General features: G+C 41.8%; 1 protein-coding gene across 1 annotated transcript in view; it reads left to right on the top strand.

Annotated features, from left to right (window-relative positions):
• Window positions 1-18,375, top strand: part of col27a1a (collagen, type XXVII, alpha 1a) — a 66,084-nt gene that overhangs the window by 23,778 nt on the left and 23,931 nt on the right. The window contains exons 8-14 of the mRNA XM_034602401.1: window positions 6,804-6,848; window positions 9,501-9,554; window positions 10,185-10,229; window positions 11,353-11,406; window positions 12,125-12,169; window positions 15,497-15,550; window positions 17,176-17,220. Of these exons, the coding sequence (XP_034458292.1) occupies window positions 6,804-6,848; window positions 9,501-9,554; window positions 10,185-10,229; window positions 11,353-11,406; window positions 12,125-12,169; window positions 15,497-15,550; window positions 17,176-17,220 (342 nt within the window). The remainder of the gene's footprint in view (window positions 1-6,803; window positions 6,849-9,500; window positions 9,555-10,184; window positions 10,230-11,352; window positions 11,407-12,124; window positions 12,170-15,496; window positions 15,551-17,175; window positions 17,221-18,375) is intronic.

The raw sequence follows: 18,375 nt of genomic DNA, 5'->3' as shown, positions 1-18,375 counted from the left end.
TTTATGAACTGAGGGCTACCAAGGGGGGGTATTCAGCTGCAACAGGCAACTTCACCACTAGATTCTACACACTGAACCTTTAAATGAAAATTAAATGTTCTTAAATGTTGAACATAATAGTACCTAATTGATGTTGCGAGTAAGCATGGTGTTTTTTTTAACTTTTAATAGTTATATAATAGGTTATTTGTGTGGAAAAGCCCAGGCAAAGAAAGTTAGTATGAGTCATTTGACTAATTTCATTACCCTTAATTATGATTTGTATTGTTTCTGTTTTTTGTTTTGCTTTGTTTAGCTTTTTCATCTGTGTTTGTGTGTGTGTGTGTGTGTGTGTGTGTGTGTGTGTGTGTGTGTGTGTGTGTGTGTGTGTGTGTGTGTGTGTGTAACCCAGTTCTCTGTTCACCAATTCTTCCATCTGTGTTTGCTGGATCTAGCACAGAGGGGTCTTAATGTTGGCAGGAAATCTGTCGAGGGGGAGGTTTTTGTCATCAGTGGAAAGAGGACGGGGGGAAACACGCTCTCATGCTCATTGCTAGTGTCTTTTAGATGTTACTTAAGTCACAATTTGAGTGATTCATGAGTGTGAGGAGGGGGAAGTGGGACAGATCAAGCTCCTAGACAGCAGTGAAAAACAGACCAAGAGTAAATCCAGAGGAGAAAGTGAGTTGTTTGTCATTCTCCATGATTGTGTACATGCAGATCATATAGACACAAACTGCACAGTTGCCATAGGGTGCATGGAAAAATTGTGGTGTAGCTCATTGGAAACATATAAATACCAGCTAGCTAGCTTGCTTGTTTGTTTGTTTCAATGGAAAGAGTTGAAATCGTTAGCTACCTCTATAAAGTGTTTAAGTGATGAATGTGTGAAATAAAACGCTGATATTTAAATATTAACAAGTATTAAATCAAAAGTCGGAAAAAAGCTAGCTAAAAGTAGGTTAATGGGTAAGTGTAATAGGTAGTGGGGCAAATTCAATTGGTCAAACATTATTGCTAAAAACAAAACAAAAAGTATGAATTATGTGTTGGAGCCAAGAGGAGAACTCTGCTTCCTGTAGCAATAGTAAAAGTGTTGATACCCAGTTCAATCAGTTTAAATGAACACAAATGTAACATGACAGGTATACGTGGTGTTGAAGCTATCTGGCTATGGAGGTACATCTGACCACTGAAGTAGGCCATAGGATATGATCCCCACAAATGACATGTCATGTGTGCTCCCCATACCTGAACTAAAATCATCTGTTTCACCTTTTCCCAAACTTTCTGATGTAAACATACATCTCATGGTTGCAGAGGATCTCATGATCTGATACATTATGTATTGACTAGAACGGAGTCGTGCACATATTTCAAGCAAACTAGAAGAATTAGTTGAGTAATTAAATAAAGCAAGAAGATTTTATGCATCTCAGCAGAAGTGCCTCTGTATTCTCTGTTGTCCCAGAGCTGCAGCGCTATGTAAGTACTGGAGTCTAGTTGGACGTCTGCCTCAAGCCTAACATATGGCTTTTGTTAGGAATCACCGTTTCTGTGTGTGTGTGTGTGTGAGTGTGTGCGTGTGTGTCCATGTGTATGTGTATGTCTCTCTATTTCACACACACTCAGCCAGAATGGAAAATGAAAAGCTAGTGGAAAACATTTACGGATTCCTTTCTAACTAAATGAGTCTAAGAAGTGATTTGACGACCGATCAGAAAGTCAGACATGTGACATGTGAATCAGAGCTGCAGGTGAGGGAGCATATATCCAGGATTGAATCCTGATGTGAGATTGGTCACGAATGATCAAAAAGGTAAGACCATCTCAGAAAGGGCAGAAAGGCGACACATACACCCTGTACCAGTCTACACTGAAATCAGCTCAGTCGGATGTCTTAATAAAGCCACATTAGGGCTCATTAGCAGTCTATCAGAATGACCTCACACTCTTTTGTCTGGAAAGTCGTTGCTGTAGCAACCTCATCAACACACACTCTGACATCATGAGAGCAAGCCTCAGGTACCGGTCAATGAACCGCAGGTTTGATGACTGTAGAGGAAACTTGTTAAATTAACCACAAGGAGTCAGCTTCCCTTCTGTACACAAACAAAGAGGTTTATTAACCAATTTTCACCCTGCACTAAACAATGTAGACTTAACAGCCTTGCTTTAAATGAATCTTGATCCAACATGCCTTCACGTCACAGTGCTATGACCAAGGTGTGAGTCAACATCTAAACTGTGTTGTCGGAGCACAGGCTGTGTCTCGAAACAGGCTTTGTTCTGTTCCTTTTCGGTCAGCTCAGGTGGAAAGTCCCAGGCGTTCCCTGATGCAGGGCCTGGTGCAACATCAGTGCTAAGTGGAAGGCCACGATTACTTTCAGTGCAATTACACAGCAGTGGCAGGCCACCCTGAAACACCCATGTGCTGTTTCTTCCTCTTCATACCCCGCTAGCTGTTTGACTTGCTCCGTCTCGCATGCTTGGCATGTTGCTCTGACGCTGTGGTTTAGGAAAACGGGAGAACAGCAGCTTTTCCTCTGTTCTCCGCAGTATTTTCCTTTTCACCTTCCCCGTCTCACTCGCACGTTCACCCAAATACACACACACACACACACACGCACACATATACAGGCTCTAAATCAGCCTTAGCTTGATACTTCGACCGGGAATTCTGGAATTTGGCTGGATTTTTCCAGTTTTCCATGCAAAACTTTAATGGAGAAAGCAGTGGTCCTTTGAACGTGTGATAGTTGAGTGTGATTTTACACCGACAGACAAGCCAAGCATGTTCCGCTCTGTACAACATTTGTTCTACCAAGCAGACTCTGAATGGATTTTCAGTATGTTAGGCAGGGTCAGGGAGAGGGGACACACACGCAAGGCCAGACCTCAGCTACAAGGCCACATTACAAGCCACATGTCTCACCTTACTGCTTCCATCCTTCCTTTTTCTGTGTCTATTCCTGCTGGTAGTTGATCTGTCTCTTCTCACTTTTTCTATATATTTTTTTCTTCGTCTGTCTTTCTCACTACCTCTGCTTTTTCTCCCCTAAAGCCATGACATACTGTCTAACAGTCCTGTAACCCAGCTTTCTGTTACAGGGTTTTGACCACACATTCTTACAAGTTCCAGGCTCCAACTACACCATAGCATTAAAATGTGTCTTGTACACATATTGTATAACCTGATTTTTATTCCACACGGTATCCGACATCCTCCGCTTGTTATTAGAGGTACTAAAAACACAGCAAACAACAAAACATGTAGAAAAGGAGAATAGAAGAAGATGAGTGCCAAATGTGAAGCAGCTAGCTGCTGCTACCCTCGATGGTTTGGAACAATCAAACGTGTATTTTCACCCATGAAGTTGACAATGCAACCGCATTTGCACCTGTGTTCAATGTGGTCACATTGCATCTTTGAACCTTTCCAGAGGTGGTTTGGCCAATCAGATCGCAATCCTTCCTCAAAGCATCTTGGGTGCATTTTCACCTGTACTTTCATCTGGTCAAAATCTATCAAACACAATCCTATCACTCAAGACTCGTTTTAATGAAGGTGTAAATGGGGGGGCTTTACAACTTTACATTATGACAAAGACATGTTAAGTTTGAAAATAGTTTGTGTTTTTATCGGTTATTGTGTCAGCATTACTTGACTTTTTTAGGGTTTGTAATCAGAGCTTTGAAATGTGCAGCTTCAAGGATGAACAGATTCTAAAGATTGTTTAATTTGGACATGAATTATCAGTGGGTATCCTATCTAAGATATGTATGTTTTGAGAAATATGTTCATTAAATTGCTTGCCAAGAATTGGTTGAGAACATCTCTGTTGTTGCAAGTATTATAAATATAATATAACATTGTTGTCTCAGCTAAACCTTCATGTAGGCTCAGTGGTTAGTAAGCTTGTGCATTTGCTTTTCATATATACTCCTGTATGTGCACACACTTGTGAGGGTTAGTATGGTCAACATTGTGCAGAGACCACTGTTTATTGCCTCTTTATAGCATGAAGTCAAATGTACTTGTTTGTGTAGATAATTATTCTGTAAATCTTTCATCATAGTGGATTGTTCAGTTGCTTTTTCCACTGTAGGTTAGATAGCATTCTTTTTATTATAATTCTCCTAAGATGAACATCTTGTGACTTTCAAGGTAGAACAACACACTGCAATTTCCATGCAGGGGCTGGAGAGGATTTTAATCACACTCATTTCCTTCATTTAAACAAGAGAGTAGAGCATTAATCTGTCTGAAGCTCCTGTTCTGTCCGAAGACCGTTCCAAACCAAACTCTCTCCATTTAGCTCCTGCTGACTGTTGAAATGAACAAATCCACATTCACATCCACTTTGCAATTATGGAAGAATTCAAATCAACCGTCATTTTCATCGCATGTTTCACAAGAAGTACAATAAATCATTGCTCTGTTTTCCACCATGCAAGTGGTTTAATAGTGAAACTGCTTGCAAGTAAACACGCTGCTGAGATTGCGGTTCAGACTGGGGGACAAGCTGAGGGATGTTTTTCCACAGGGGCTACATTTCAACCCAATTGCTTGTAGAGGTTGGTGCATTTGTTTGTTTCGTCTGTCCCTTGCCAGACATCCGCATGGACGGTTTATATTCTGCCGTGCATGCAGCACATGCATGGAGCCAGATGATTACTCTGAGCAATCATGCAGGCTCCATGCTGTAGGGTGATTTTGGAGAGAGAAAGGTGGAAAGATGAAAGCGGAGACTAAGGAGGCGATGGAAGACACATATTCATCATTTGTGTTGTTACAGATGTTACTGGAAGTCAGGCCAGTTCTCATAGGAAGATCCACAGAGTTAAGAGTGCAGAGTATGGAGTAAGAGGGCTGGTATATCATTGACAACATGTCTTTTATTTTGTAACCAAAATGTTCTTAGCGTTAGTGGGTAGGATGCGGTGGAAGTGGTGCTTGCAGGGTGCTACTCGGGAAGCTTCTGTGAATGAAAACCATTCTGGTGGGTTTATCTGATTGAACACACATGATCATTACGTAAGTGGCATTGTAAACATAGTCGGGCTGGAGGGAATGGCTGCTCTCATTTGCAAGCTCATAATGAGCGAGATAAGGATCTGAGATGGTCAAGCTGAGGTTGGAAGGCCCATTGTGTGTGTGTGTGTGTGTGTGTGTGTGTGTGTGTGTGTGTGTGTGTGTGTGTGTGTGTCTGTGCGCGCGAATGTATGCATGTGCCTGTGTTTGTGGCTTTCTAGACCTCACAGCACAGCTTGGGAACATAAGGGAACATAAGCTGCTACACATGTTTGTACTATCAGTAAGCCATGTAATAAGATGGCTGTGTACATGCATCTTTTTGTGTGGGTGCGTGCGGACATGTGTGTTTGTGTGTGTGTGTGTGTGTGTGTGTGTGTGTGTTTGTGTGTGTTTCTCCGCCTGGCTTTGCTTATGCGCACATGTGTTTGCATTCCATGAGAAAGGCGTCAGGTGACTGCGTCTCCTGAAAAGATGGTTAGGTCAAGAATGTTCAAATAAACAGAGGACATTCAGATTCAGACACATGTAGGTGAGTTAAACAAACGCAAATTATAAATAACTAACAGGGTATTGTCATAATTGTTGAATTCAAAGTGGACATTTTCAAGAGGTCAAGCACTGGCGCCTTGTGTCTGCAGAGTGCATCCATCCCTGTTCTCTCCACGAAACTGGTTACCAATTGGGCTGTCACAAAAATATGGAAAACACACACACACACACACATGTTCTCGTGGATGTGTTGTCTGTCAACACCTGGAGAAATCTCTGTTTGGTTTACGTGTGTCACTCGTGTATTTTCATCCCAGCTCCAAGCATCTCCTCCGATTGGTGTTTTGATGATGTGCAACACGTGGTGTGAAGTGACAGCGAGGCGGAGAAGTAACCTAAAAGATTGCTTCGATATTTCTGAGATATAGAGAGACTAATTTGACTTTGAATTATTTTAGTTGTAATATTGCAAAATAAATGTATTGTTGACACAGTTGCAATACGGAATGAAAGTACAGACTGTGGAGCATAAAGCTGACAATGGCGTTTTAAAGTGCTGGTATGAAGGTGTCAGCCGGTGAGAGCGATTGTGTAACATAATGAGCAGAGGGATGCTGTGAAGTCAGATGACGGAGGTAAAGGATGGTTTACAGGAACTCAAGGAGTCTTGGCTCTTTGCATTGGTGCTGTGGTTTAGGAAAATGGGACAGGAAAACAGGAAATCTGTCCTTTCTTTGGCCTTCTGTTGTTATTTTGCTTTTTTCTCCCTCTTTCTTTTCTTCTTTTTTCCACTGTAGCTCTGTCAATCTATCAAACTGTGGCCACCTTTGATTTAGTTTTTCTGCCTCTTTTTGTTGGTGGGATGACTTGCTGAAGTCAGCAGAACTTTGGAAAAGCACTTTGTCAGGCTGTCTTCGGTGTTGTAGTCTGCTGCGCAGACAGAGGGAGAGACCTGCTATCTGACTCACACAGGAAGGCATTTATATCCTCAACATGCCGCGATCCTGGCACAGCCTCCACAGCCAATTTCTCTGAGAACACAGCTAGTGGAAAGTCTGATCCCTTGACAGGAGAACAGATTGATTCCTTGCATATGGCACTGGACTTGTCTGTTGCTGCTGTGAGTGTTAACATGCTTTTTTTTTTTACTTTGTACAAAACTCCACTTGTCATCCCCACACCAAGGGAGACATTTTTTCCATATCTGTGAACTGTTCCAGAGGTAGTTTTTTTTGTCTATTTGTGTGTTTGCTTCTCCATTCAACTCACTTCCCATGTCTCATGTGTGTCTCTGTAGGGACAGAGAGGTTACGCTGGTCCACCTGGACTCCCTGGAGAGCCTGTAAGTATCTTTATCCATTCCATAGATACTGTTTTCAATGGCTTTCAGACTAAATGCTGTTCTCTTGTGCTTCTGCTTTTTTTCACACTCATTTTAACGCTTCACATGAAAATATACAACATTGCCTTAACTCCTGCCAAGATGATGTGATTCTAAAATAAGGGGCACTCAGAGAGTGCATACCTCCACCAAGCCTAACCCTGTATGTTGCCATATTTTAGAAAGTGAAAGTTTATTTGGATCTGCTCCAAAATTCAATGGGTTCTTCCTTGACCCATGCTCGAACCTTCCACAAAATTGAATGGAAATTGTAATCCTTCTAATAATAAACAAGCACCAATGAAAACATAACCTCCCTAGCGGAGTTAAAAAATATGAATATAAAACTCCAGATGGCTCCTTGTTTCTTTGCTTGTAGGTATTAAACTTTACCTGATCTTAATGTTTTTGCCTTCATGAGTCCCTCAGTGATGTTTTCCTCTTCATGTTGTCCACCATCGAGGGCCCTTATCGATGACTAATGTCTCATCCTCTCACTACTCATTTCTCATTCTTTAAGACCGTAGTCATCATCCACTCCCAGGTCACTTAACCTCTCACTTTAGTGTGCATGGACCGACATCTGGCCAAAGCGCAGCACTGCAGCGATGCTCTCCAGGATATCAGACAGTGATGCCAAACAGAGAGAAAATAGAGAGAAAAGAAAGAGGAACAAGCCAACTAGGCCAGCAGTGACATACTCGCTCCCATTACACTGCAGCTTTGGAGAATGATTCCCTTTGTCTGACTTTTCCTGCTCGGTTCCTGCCACCCGTCATTCAATGATCAGTTTCTCTCCCACAGCGTTTTACACTCATGTTATGTTGTGCATTTCATTTCTCTTGTAGTTTTCTCCCTCCTCCATCTATCCATCTCTCCTCAAACCGGGGGAATCAGTTCAATGAACTCTTTTATTTGCTGCTGGGAGGAGAAATGACTCTGTCCAACAGGACTATTTCAAGAATGGAGCATCCAGCCTTATGTCCAGAGCTATTTTCAGTGAACTCAGTAATACTACTGTTGGTATTAAGGAAAGGCCTTAGTCATGGAAAGCAGAGTAGAACGTTCCTCTCATTGCCACACAGTTTAAAATAAGTCCCTGTTCTCTGGGGTGACGTCACCAGCGCAGGGAGTTCCCCCACCACTCATCATGGAGAAGGAGTGCTTTTTCTCTCTCACCGTCGTGTCCTCCCACTTTGTCCATCCTCAAACACCCCCCGCTTTCCCACAGAGCCGCTGAGTCTGAATCACCCCAGCTCCAAACGACTGAGTAATACGCACACCTGTTTGGCAGCGGGGCCTCTCCAGCGATTGAGAGCAGAGGCCTTCTGGTGTTCATAAAGTGTTGATGATTCTTTAATACTGTAACACACTGTGGCTTGCACTCAGACCCCCTCCTCACTGCTGGCCTGTTGAAGGTCCAAAACCCACTCAGGCAAAGTCTGGTTTTAACTGGCTGCATTATGCACTATATTTATCCAAGAGAGGGAATGGCAAGTAGTGTGCAAGGCAGCACGTCCAGAGTGTGTCAAAGGAAGTTATACATTGCATTTTGGACACAACCTGTTTGTGTGTGTGTGTGTGTGTGTGTGTGTGTGTGTGTGTGTGTGTGTGTGTGTGTGTGTGTGTGTGTGTGTGTGTGTGTGTGTGTGTGTGTGTGTGTGTGTGTGTGTGTGTGTGTGTGTGTGTGTGTGTGTGTTATGATTACTCACACACACATACAAACCAAACTCTAAAAACTGAACTAATTAGCTTCTCTGGTCTATACACAGAACACATCTGAGAAGGGTGTTGTCTTTTAGAAGTAATCATGAGTCCAGGCAGAAATACTTAGTAGGAATGGGTGATATATTGAGCAATGGCTGAATATAACTTAAGTACTCATTCTAACTACTTTTACTAGATACTTAGATGGATGGATTGATGGATAGCAGTAAAATGCAACTTACTGAACAAATGAATGAATAATAACATTATGCAACACACATAATGCATAACATTCTTTACAGTTAGAACTCAAATACTTTTATTTGAGTAATATTTCTAATACAAGACTTTTACTTGTGTTGTTGTAATCTTACAGTCTGGTATACTTTTACTTAAGTTATGTGAATACTTTCTCCATCACTGGTGATATGGATACATTATTTGGTCATTATGTATGCAGGTTTGTATAGTGATAGTGATTTACAGTTATATAACATGACATTTCATATAAATTAAATAAATCCACATGAAGGATCTAACTGATTTTAGTTTGAAATAGACCATACTTAAAAATTACTTAATCTACAGAATGAAAAAGTTTATATGGTAAAAGCTCCATGCCCCTAAGATATACATACTGTGGTGGTTAATCAGTTAACTGTACTGGTCCTCACAACACACATGTCTACAATACTACAATACAGGGCAAACTCATTCATCTCCTCATTACACAGTGAATCATTCATCCCCTGTGCCCTGTCTCCCTCTCTGAAACTGTCCTTCCTGCAGAACGGCCTGTGTGTTTGTGTTACTGTAATTTTGAGCTCACCTCTCTCCCTCTCTCTCTCTCCCCCTCACCCACCCCCTCTTTCTGCCTCTCGCTCCCTCTCTCTCTCTCCCCTGCAGGGAGAGCAAGGTCCAGTCGGAAGCCCAGGTGCCAAAGGTTATCCTGGCAGGCAGGTGCAGTAAATCCTCTGCTGTGACTGGTACAGTTGTAGTCAGTGCAATAGTAAGGCCAGAAAGCCAAGTGGAATTGGGTTATGTTGAACAGCTGAATGTAAACACTGTATAGAGGAATTGGAATATTTTAAAACATCAAGTAGAACAACAACAACACAGGCTCAGAAATTACCATGTAGCTGAAACGGTGCATTTATTGCACAGCTACTAAGAATATAGTAATATTTTTACGAAAATACCTTTAATTGTGAGGTGTCTTTACAGTGTGGCTTATCATACAAAATATTTTATTGATTGGATCTTTAATTCGAGCTCACTAGAGTTACACTCTGATGTTCCAAAATATGAAGTATTTTGTTATTTGTAAAACAAATAAGATGCTCCATCTTCCTCATTTTAACAGGCTGATCTTCTGAGATTCCACCTATAACATGAGATGTATCCAAAAACCCTTTTACTCTGTCGTACTATTTTGTCATGTTTTTTTTAACAAATAGAAGATGTACTGTAGTTCTTGGCTTGCCCCTTCAAAATTTCATCATGACACACACTTCCACACATTCACTGTGTATTTGGCAAAACGTTATGTCAGTGTTGAGCTCCTAAAAATAGTTCCTCTTTGTTTTGCAGGGTTTACCAGGGCCTATAGGACCATTGGGGCCTAAAGGCGTTCGGGTAAGTTAACTCAGCATCTTTCCTTCAGTTGTGTCGCTCAAGTTTGATTCTACCTGTTTATGTTACTAACTGTGATGCTTTAAGAGGACTTTTGAACACATTTGGTGTGCAGCTTTTCTGTGTATTGACTCTGTTTGCTTCACACTATTTATAGGAGTCTTAAAACACGTAGAAAGCTGCTTTTGCATGGGCGCATGTAGACGCAACAACACAAAAGTGCATGCATGTATGAAAGCAGGTGTGCACCAGCATCCACCCCTGCACACATAAACACATTCATATGCAGTCGCTCAACCGATGGTGGACACTATTAATATGACGCTAAATGTAGGAGCCTTTAGTTGTAATGTAAACATTGTGTTACTGTGTACAGACACCTACTGAAAGACTGGCCCTTGATAAGCCTCTACATACAAACACACACCCTTTAAGTACACAAACAAAGAAACGCACGCTCACAGATACAAACGTAGTTGTTGTTACGTTCCAATAAAGGTTCTTTATCAGTTCCCCTTGGCTGCTCCAAAGACTCCCCTGCCCCCACTGGCTGGAATTTCCTGTTTAAGCTCCGTATGAGGCCCTGCTGTGTTAAGGAGGCAATCTAGTCGTCTCCCTCTCTCGCCGAGCCACCTTTCCACATAATTCTTCTCTCTCTTTTGCAGCGGAATCCATATTGTGCAAAACCTACCCAGCTCATGCTCGCCTGTAATTTCTGCATCTCAACGGTTCCTCTAGTGGTCTACTGTTGTGTTGTTTGTGCTTGTTGTTGTGTGTGTGTCTCCCCCACTGTACCGACGGCCCCGTGTGAGGTCCTGGCTATCTTCAGAGATCCCTGGAGTGAGGGTATGTGCCCTTGGACTACATCGTGGAAGCCAGCACCATGCAGTCCATGGGCATATACACTTGCCTCATGGCTTGGTTCTTCATGGAATCCCACCCTATCCATGCTGGACTGTCCTGGCCCCTGAAATGCAGCCCTAGAGCCAGTGGGAGTTATTGTTCTTCCAGCCGTTTTCACAGCATCCAAATACTCACGTCCCATATTCCTCTTCTCTTCTCTTTCTCCCATTTCCTCGCCTCTTCCTCTTCCTCTTCCTCTTCCTCTTCCTCTCCTCTCCTGCAGGGTTTCATTGGAATCCCGGGGCTTTTTGGCCTGCCCGGGGCTGATGGCGAAAGAGTGAGTTCTTGTCAAACATATATATATTTTTTTCTTGGTTGTAACTGCAAACATTTACAGTGACCGTCTAAACCCAGCTAATGGCCCTGTGAGATGACAACAGGGCCTCGCCTGCTATTTCATTCAGCTGTCTTGTTTCTGTCATAACACGGGACACGGTCCCCAGCTGTCCGAGATGCTGCTGTATTAAGCTGTGTGGGAGTGTTGATGACTCATATGATAAAAGCTCCCTCTTAGAGCCTTTGAACTGCCTGAACTCATCAAGGCCTCCTCCTTCTGTGCAGCCTCAAAAACATGGAGCGATTAGCCTACTTGTGACATGCTCCAGGGGTTTGCATCAGTGCAGGGCTGTAATCAGGACCCCTCCGCAGCCAGCCAGCCAGAGAAATGGTTCATACCATAGCTCCATGCAACAGACGGTGTCTGCCTGTCTTCTCTCAGGAGACACTGGTGTTTTTAGCATATTTATGTATGAGATGACTCCCCAAACCCTCATAATAGGCTGGGAAAACAGGCTGCACTCACCTGTTCCTCACATCTGTTGAAGCATGAGTGAAGTGACATGTTAATTGTGTGTTTGGGGCTTCAATCAGTTATCCTAAGAGTGTTATGATCAATATTCGTTTTTTCTGTCTTCTTTGAACATTTCTTTTCTCACATCTGCTCGTTTTTTTTTCCTCTTATTTCTATTCTCTCTATTTCTTGTTTTGATTTTCAGGGAATTCCCGGCGAACCAGGGAAGAGGGGCAAGATGGGTAGGCCGGTAAAGTTTTGTCTCAACATACTTTACAGATAATCTTTCAAAAGTGTGATGAATTGTGTTCGGAAGTGTTGACCTTGAATATGTTATATGATATGAGTGTTATTATTGTGATGTGACGACTCATGATATTCAATGTTCTAATCAATATTATACTTACATACATATTTTTATAATAGCTCTTAAAGCTGCAGGGTCATCAGCCCATTCAAATAAGGCAGTGATCGGTATTAAAATGAAATTTTCAACCTCATTCTCCTATTTGGGTCATACTGAGAGCGTTTGGTGCAAAGAAAATTTACAAGGTCTGCATTTACGTCATTGCTCAATATTTCCATGGCTGTTGGAGGGGTTAACTCCAGCCTGAAGACTGGGGAGTCCCACCAGGCGTATGTCGGGTCTTTGGATGCAACAAGAAAAAGGCTTTTGTTGGAGTATAGGGCTTTTGGTCCCCCCTCTCAGAAAAAAAAAAAAGCATGGAGTCAAGCCATTTGGAGGAAGTCAGTCAGTCGGTTCTGTGGTGTGTGGGTGTGTGTGTCCGACAGTGTTCAAAGTCAGTTTAACGCAGTGTGTCAGAAAGAGTGTGTAACCCTGCAACTCACCGCTGAGATCATTCTGCAGCTGTTGTTTATTGGCTTTTCAGTAAATAAGGCATTTGTGGACCAAAGTGTGTAAACACACACGAGCCGGCCTTATTGTGTAATCAGACAAGTGTTTAGGAAGCAGCCTTTTGATGTTAATTTATCATGTGTGACGATGTTTATCACATGTTAGGTCTTTGACACATTAACATATGCATTTAAGATTTGTGGTGTGTATGTGTTCTCAGAACTCTTTCCTCATCTCTAAAAAACAGCAGCAGGTTAGAAGGGGAAGTCATGGTTGCCCCGTTGTAAATGTAATGCTGAACGATCGGATGGTAGCCTACATAATTTCCGTGGTTGTCATAAACATCAATTGCAGCCGTTGCTATTATACTTGAGGATTATGCCTAGTGTTGTACATCTCCTTGACATCGGGAAATGCAGTTAATATCATATGGACAACATTGTTTCACAATCTCGCATTTTGTGGTAAGTCTACCTGGGATGGTTCAAATATTATGGCTGCTAATCAAAATCCCTATTCAGAAAATGAATGGGATTTTTACTTTTGGTGGTAGGCTGTTGAGCTCTACGCAGTAATTATCCAGACCTGTTGTCCTTTTCTGACCCTAGCACGTGACGATTGAATGACAGCAGCAAATGATGACAATGTGTCACCATGCATCATATTGTGTATGCATATTCCTATTTCTGCCTTTTATAAATGACCGGTACGTGTAACTGGAAAACAGGCACATCATCATCATTGTCATCTGATTTCATGGCCTGGCTTGTGAAATGGAAAGTTAGGACACTTTACAAGATGATGGAGAAGGTAGAAATAGAAGAAACACCTGAAACTGAGCCAGACATTTAAATGGCCATATTCTGTCGAGGAAACACGCATAGTCCTCCCTCTACCAACGAGTGATGAGGCAGTTGATATATCTAAAACTCTGGAAAGCATAAAACGTTTCCCATGTGCAGCGGCCAAACAGTTCTGCATTTCAACTTAACCTTTAGCTTTTTTGTTTCATACAACATAGCTTCCTTTGTCTTCCTTTGCCGTTGCGGCTCTTTCAGATAATCCTGGAATCTGAAGATGTGCCCTGCTATTGTGGGTGATTTAAAAGCTGGGGTCGTCTGAGATCATGTTAAAGCAGAGTTACATTAAAAGCTCATGTGACTCTTCACAAGCTTTCAAAGTGTTGTTCTTGGCAAAGCTACATTTTCCCACATTTGTCTGTAGTTCGTACGGCAGCAGTGACAGTTGTATGATTCATCCTCTGGGTCACATTCATGCTTCATTGGTTTCTCACTACCATGAAACAGTCCCATGCATAATATTGACCTTTTTTTAATTCGTTTTTTAGAGGGTGATTTCAAGCCTATGCCAGAAGCCTTGTCGGGAAAGAAAAGCGCCTTTTGTCACACTGTACAATTACAGTGTTGAGTTACGATCGCCTCATTGACCTGATGACAGTAAATTGAAAGATTTACCTACTCAAGGATTTATTATTTGAGTATGACGTCAAAATGCCAAAGTAATACCAGACTGGTTCCATCAAAAATAGATGAATTAAAAACAAAGTGCAAACTCAAATACAAAGAGTTACGTTCAGTCAGCAGACTTTATTTCTAGGGCGAGTCAGAGATTAGAACAAATATACATGCTGTGTATCTAACATCTTGACTCCTACTGAAATAACTGACATTTACAGTAATTAGCATTTGAAAACAATGAGTGGAGGCCAGAGCAGGAGAACCCAAACATTATGTGTCTGGATGGCCGTGCTCCCTGCAGATGTGGTTTCTCCTCACCAGTTGTTAGTATAGCTCAGACTAGCATCCCATTTACTGCTAAATGGACAGAATAATTACTTTTAAAAAGTGTACAGTTGGTTGCCCACACCCAGGGGCTGATAGATTTAATGCTCATAATGAATCCATTACGCTCTCGTTTTGTACATATTTCAGATTGCACTGTCTTTAATGTTATATTTGACTCAGTGAAATTGTTGTAATTGCACTACAATTACAGTAGCAGCAGTTGGTTGCGTAACAGTCAGCGATTTTTTAGAAAACACGCTCTGTAAGTTATTGGCAAAGAAGCAGAACACAAACACCCTCTTGCAGTGAAAAGCTTTTTTCATATTTTACAAATGACTTTCATTATTTTCATGATCGAGGGGGAGATTTGCGTTATTACTTGAGACTGTTTTTGCACCATTGCAATTAGCATAACATTTTACTGTATCTGCTGCAGCCTTTATTGAAACACCTAAATCAAAATTTGAAACACATTTTATGTACTTTTTTTAAAACGATCAACTTTTATGTGCTAGAGGTTGATCTTTTTGATAAAGAAGCCTATTCTCTACATATGCAGTTCCTTGTAGCTTGACATCATCTTTCAGCCAGTAGTTTTTAAATTTGGTTCAGTCACTTACCTCATAGCATCGTCTGCAGGCTGCATTACACAGGTATCTGTTTTCAACTAAGAAGCTTTTTAAAAACCCACTGCACTTTAACCGCTCAGCATAAAATAGCAGACATACGCAGTTAACACCTAAATACACAGATATTTCCCTTAGTAGTTGTTGAAGACCAAAATAAAAATGTTGCTGCACTTGTTTGTGTTGTCCCTAAGTAGCTATGCAGGACACTTAAAATGTATCATCTGTCTAAGTTTGATTGTGGCTGATGGTGTGCAGCTGAACATAAAAGCTTGTCTCTCTGTCCTCAGGGGTTTCCAGGGGACTTTGGGGAGAGAGGACCACCTGGACCAGATGGAGAGCCAGTATGTTACACACCCTGTTACTCACCCACACACTCTCATACACTCTAATATAACTGATCTGCATGCTCACACGTATAACCTTAGAACCCCAGTTTCACACACACTTCTCCGGTGTTTTAGTACCGTGACATTTTGGAAGTGGGTAAATCATTCAGAAGTTCTGCAGTTTGCCTCTGTTTCTGTTTTATCTGAAGTCCATTTTTTTTCACTCTGGACCAGTTTTATTGCGGTATTTAATTTCATCTCATCCCGTCCTCTGTTGTAGACTTGGCACTCGTTCTCAAAACCTGCAGTAGGGGGGGTTGTTAGCTGGTTTGACCTCCAAATGCAACCTTTTCCATTCACTACTGTAAACTGGCCAACAACACACACACACACACACACACACACACACATACACATACTAACTGTATTATTATTGTATAAACAATGTCATAGGATGTCATAAGTAATTATTACCAATTCAGTAAGGATGGGTCAGTCTGTCAAATCTTTCTGTCCTTGTGAAAGACATCAGATTATTTGATTTTAGCTTTTTCCCAAGACTTTTACTGTCATTCCCACAAAGGTCGCACTTCATCAGTCAGAGGGGAAAGCTCCAAAATAAATCCCGAAAAAACATCAGGCAGCTGCTCTTTAAATCACTGAGAAATACATAATAGATACAAAGAATTCATATTTGAAGTTTCCTGATGGCCCGGTTCTTCTTTCATAGACCTGCTGCTTTTCGAGCGTGAATTATGCATCAGATGTTATATTATCATGTATATTTTGTGCAATCTGTGCAATGGGTTTATTAAATCCAAGAAAATATACAATACTTTACATACGTACGTATGAGCCATTTTTCATTGTCTCTACATTTGAAAAAAGAAAATTGGATGTCTTTTACTTTTCCTGCAAAACACAAGAGTGCACAGGGCAAAGGCTCCACTGTCACTGTGTTTTTTAATGAAATGAAAAAAGCAGGAAAAGGTAGGAAATCCTGCTTTTATCTTTAACAAACACGAGTTATCAGCCATTCTTGTGGCTCAGTGAGGAAGTGCTTGTTCACTATCTTAAATGAGCATGTTGGCATGGTAACATTTACTATGCTCAGCCACAAACAAAGTATAGCTGACATTGATGGGAACGTAGTTAGTTTGCAGGTTATAAACTAATGATGATGGCGCTAGAGGAAAAGTCAAGAATTCATCATCTTGAAACCAAGAATGATTTTTTTCTCATGGTGCTCAATCAGGGGATCCGCATAATCATTAGGGTACAGCCTCTGGGGACCATAAATGTAAAGAGTCTGTCTGTCTTTCAGTTGCTTTTTTTTTTTTGAGAGAGAGAGAACCAACCTTTGAATTTGGAAAAGCCACTATGGGGCAATGGGCTCACATCCTCTCCACCTTCACCTCACACTCACACTCACACACACACACACACACACACACACACACACACACACACACACACACGCACACACACACGCACACGTGCATACAGCCCCCTCTCATGAGCTGCGATGAACACTGAGCCACTCTTCTGACCATGTTTGTTTAAAAAAGAGCCAATAACCCCAGAAACATGTTCCTTCTCCCTCTGCCTTCATCTCACTGACTCTCCTCCTCTCTGACTAGGGTGACCTGGGAGCCCCTGGTCCAAACGGAGTTCTTGGACTGATTGTGAGTAGCATTTTGTGTGTTTCCGTGTGCACTCCTATGTGTGCTGTTTACAGTTTAAACATTGTTTTTTCCCAGACGCTTATTCCATAAGTACATAGCTGTAAAGAGTATGTTTAAGTGAAACAGAATATGCCTGTTTAAGTCACAAAAACACTCCCAATTAGCTCCCATCATCAGTTGCACTGTCAGCCACGTTAATGGAAAACCAACCACCAATCTCTGTAGGTTCTTCACCACTGTAAACATATTAAAAATAGTGGATGGCCATTGGAGGGAAAGATGGACGAGAGAGTTATTCTGCTGTGCAGCCTGATTCGTGCAGTTTACCCCTTTGACTTCCTCCTCTGACAAACACTGATGTTTGATCACTATCAAAGACCTTAATGAGACATCCTGTTTTCCTCTCGAATCGCTTTCTCATTAACTATTTTTGTGCAGGAACACCCCCTCCCCGCCCACCTATCACCTTGCCCTCCATGTCTGCCCGGCCCAACAGCCACATAATTGCGTCTGATTATAACGTGTCCCTGGTTTCTCTTGTCGTGTCCCGTCTTCACCCATCGTCGCCGCTCCTCCCGGTCTATTCTAGGCCACCGGTGGTGGTAGTAGGCCTGTAATTGGAGGACCGTCTGATTACAGCTCTGCTCTGAGCTCCGTGTCCTCTGCATCCTTCTGACCCGACAGTGTAATGCACAGGAATCACCAGCAGCACTGAGCTGCACTTCAAAGATATAAATATACAAGCACCCTCCTCTTAGGCCTTAGTAAAAGCAGGTCAGTGCCAGAGGGGAAAGGGTTAACATGTTGACAACTTGGAAACATTTACAAATCATTACAAAAAGTCCCACAACCCCACATACACACTAATGTACACAACACCATCTCTTTATCCTTCTTTGACGTGATTGAGGTTATAGGCCAGTATTTGACACTGGGTGCGCCTGTGGAAGCATGGAAAGCAAATCCACAAGTCTGAATTTAATTAAAGACATTATACATCACAATATAATGATTACAATATACTGATTTGTGCATTTAGGAGATTTGGCCGGAAATATATCTATGATTGAGACAGTTAAGTATCAGGAGGCCCTCTAGAGGTCAGCTTAGGTCTTTGGGGCAAATGACTCCAGTTGGATCCTGAATAAGACTTCA

This window comes from Hippoglossus hippoglossus, chromosome 12, assembly GCF_009819705.1.
Source record: "Hippoglossus hippoglossus isolate fHipHip1 chromosome 12, fHipHip1.pri, whole genome shotgun sequence".
NCBI lineage: Eukaryota > Metazoa > Chordata > Actinopteri > Pleuronectiformes > Pleuronectidae > Hippoglossus > Hippoglossus hippoglossus.
This window is presented reverse-complemented; position numbering and strand designations above follow the sequence as displayed.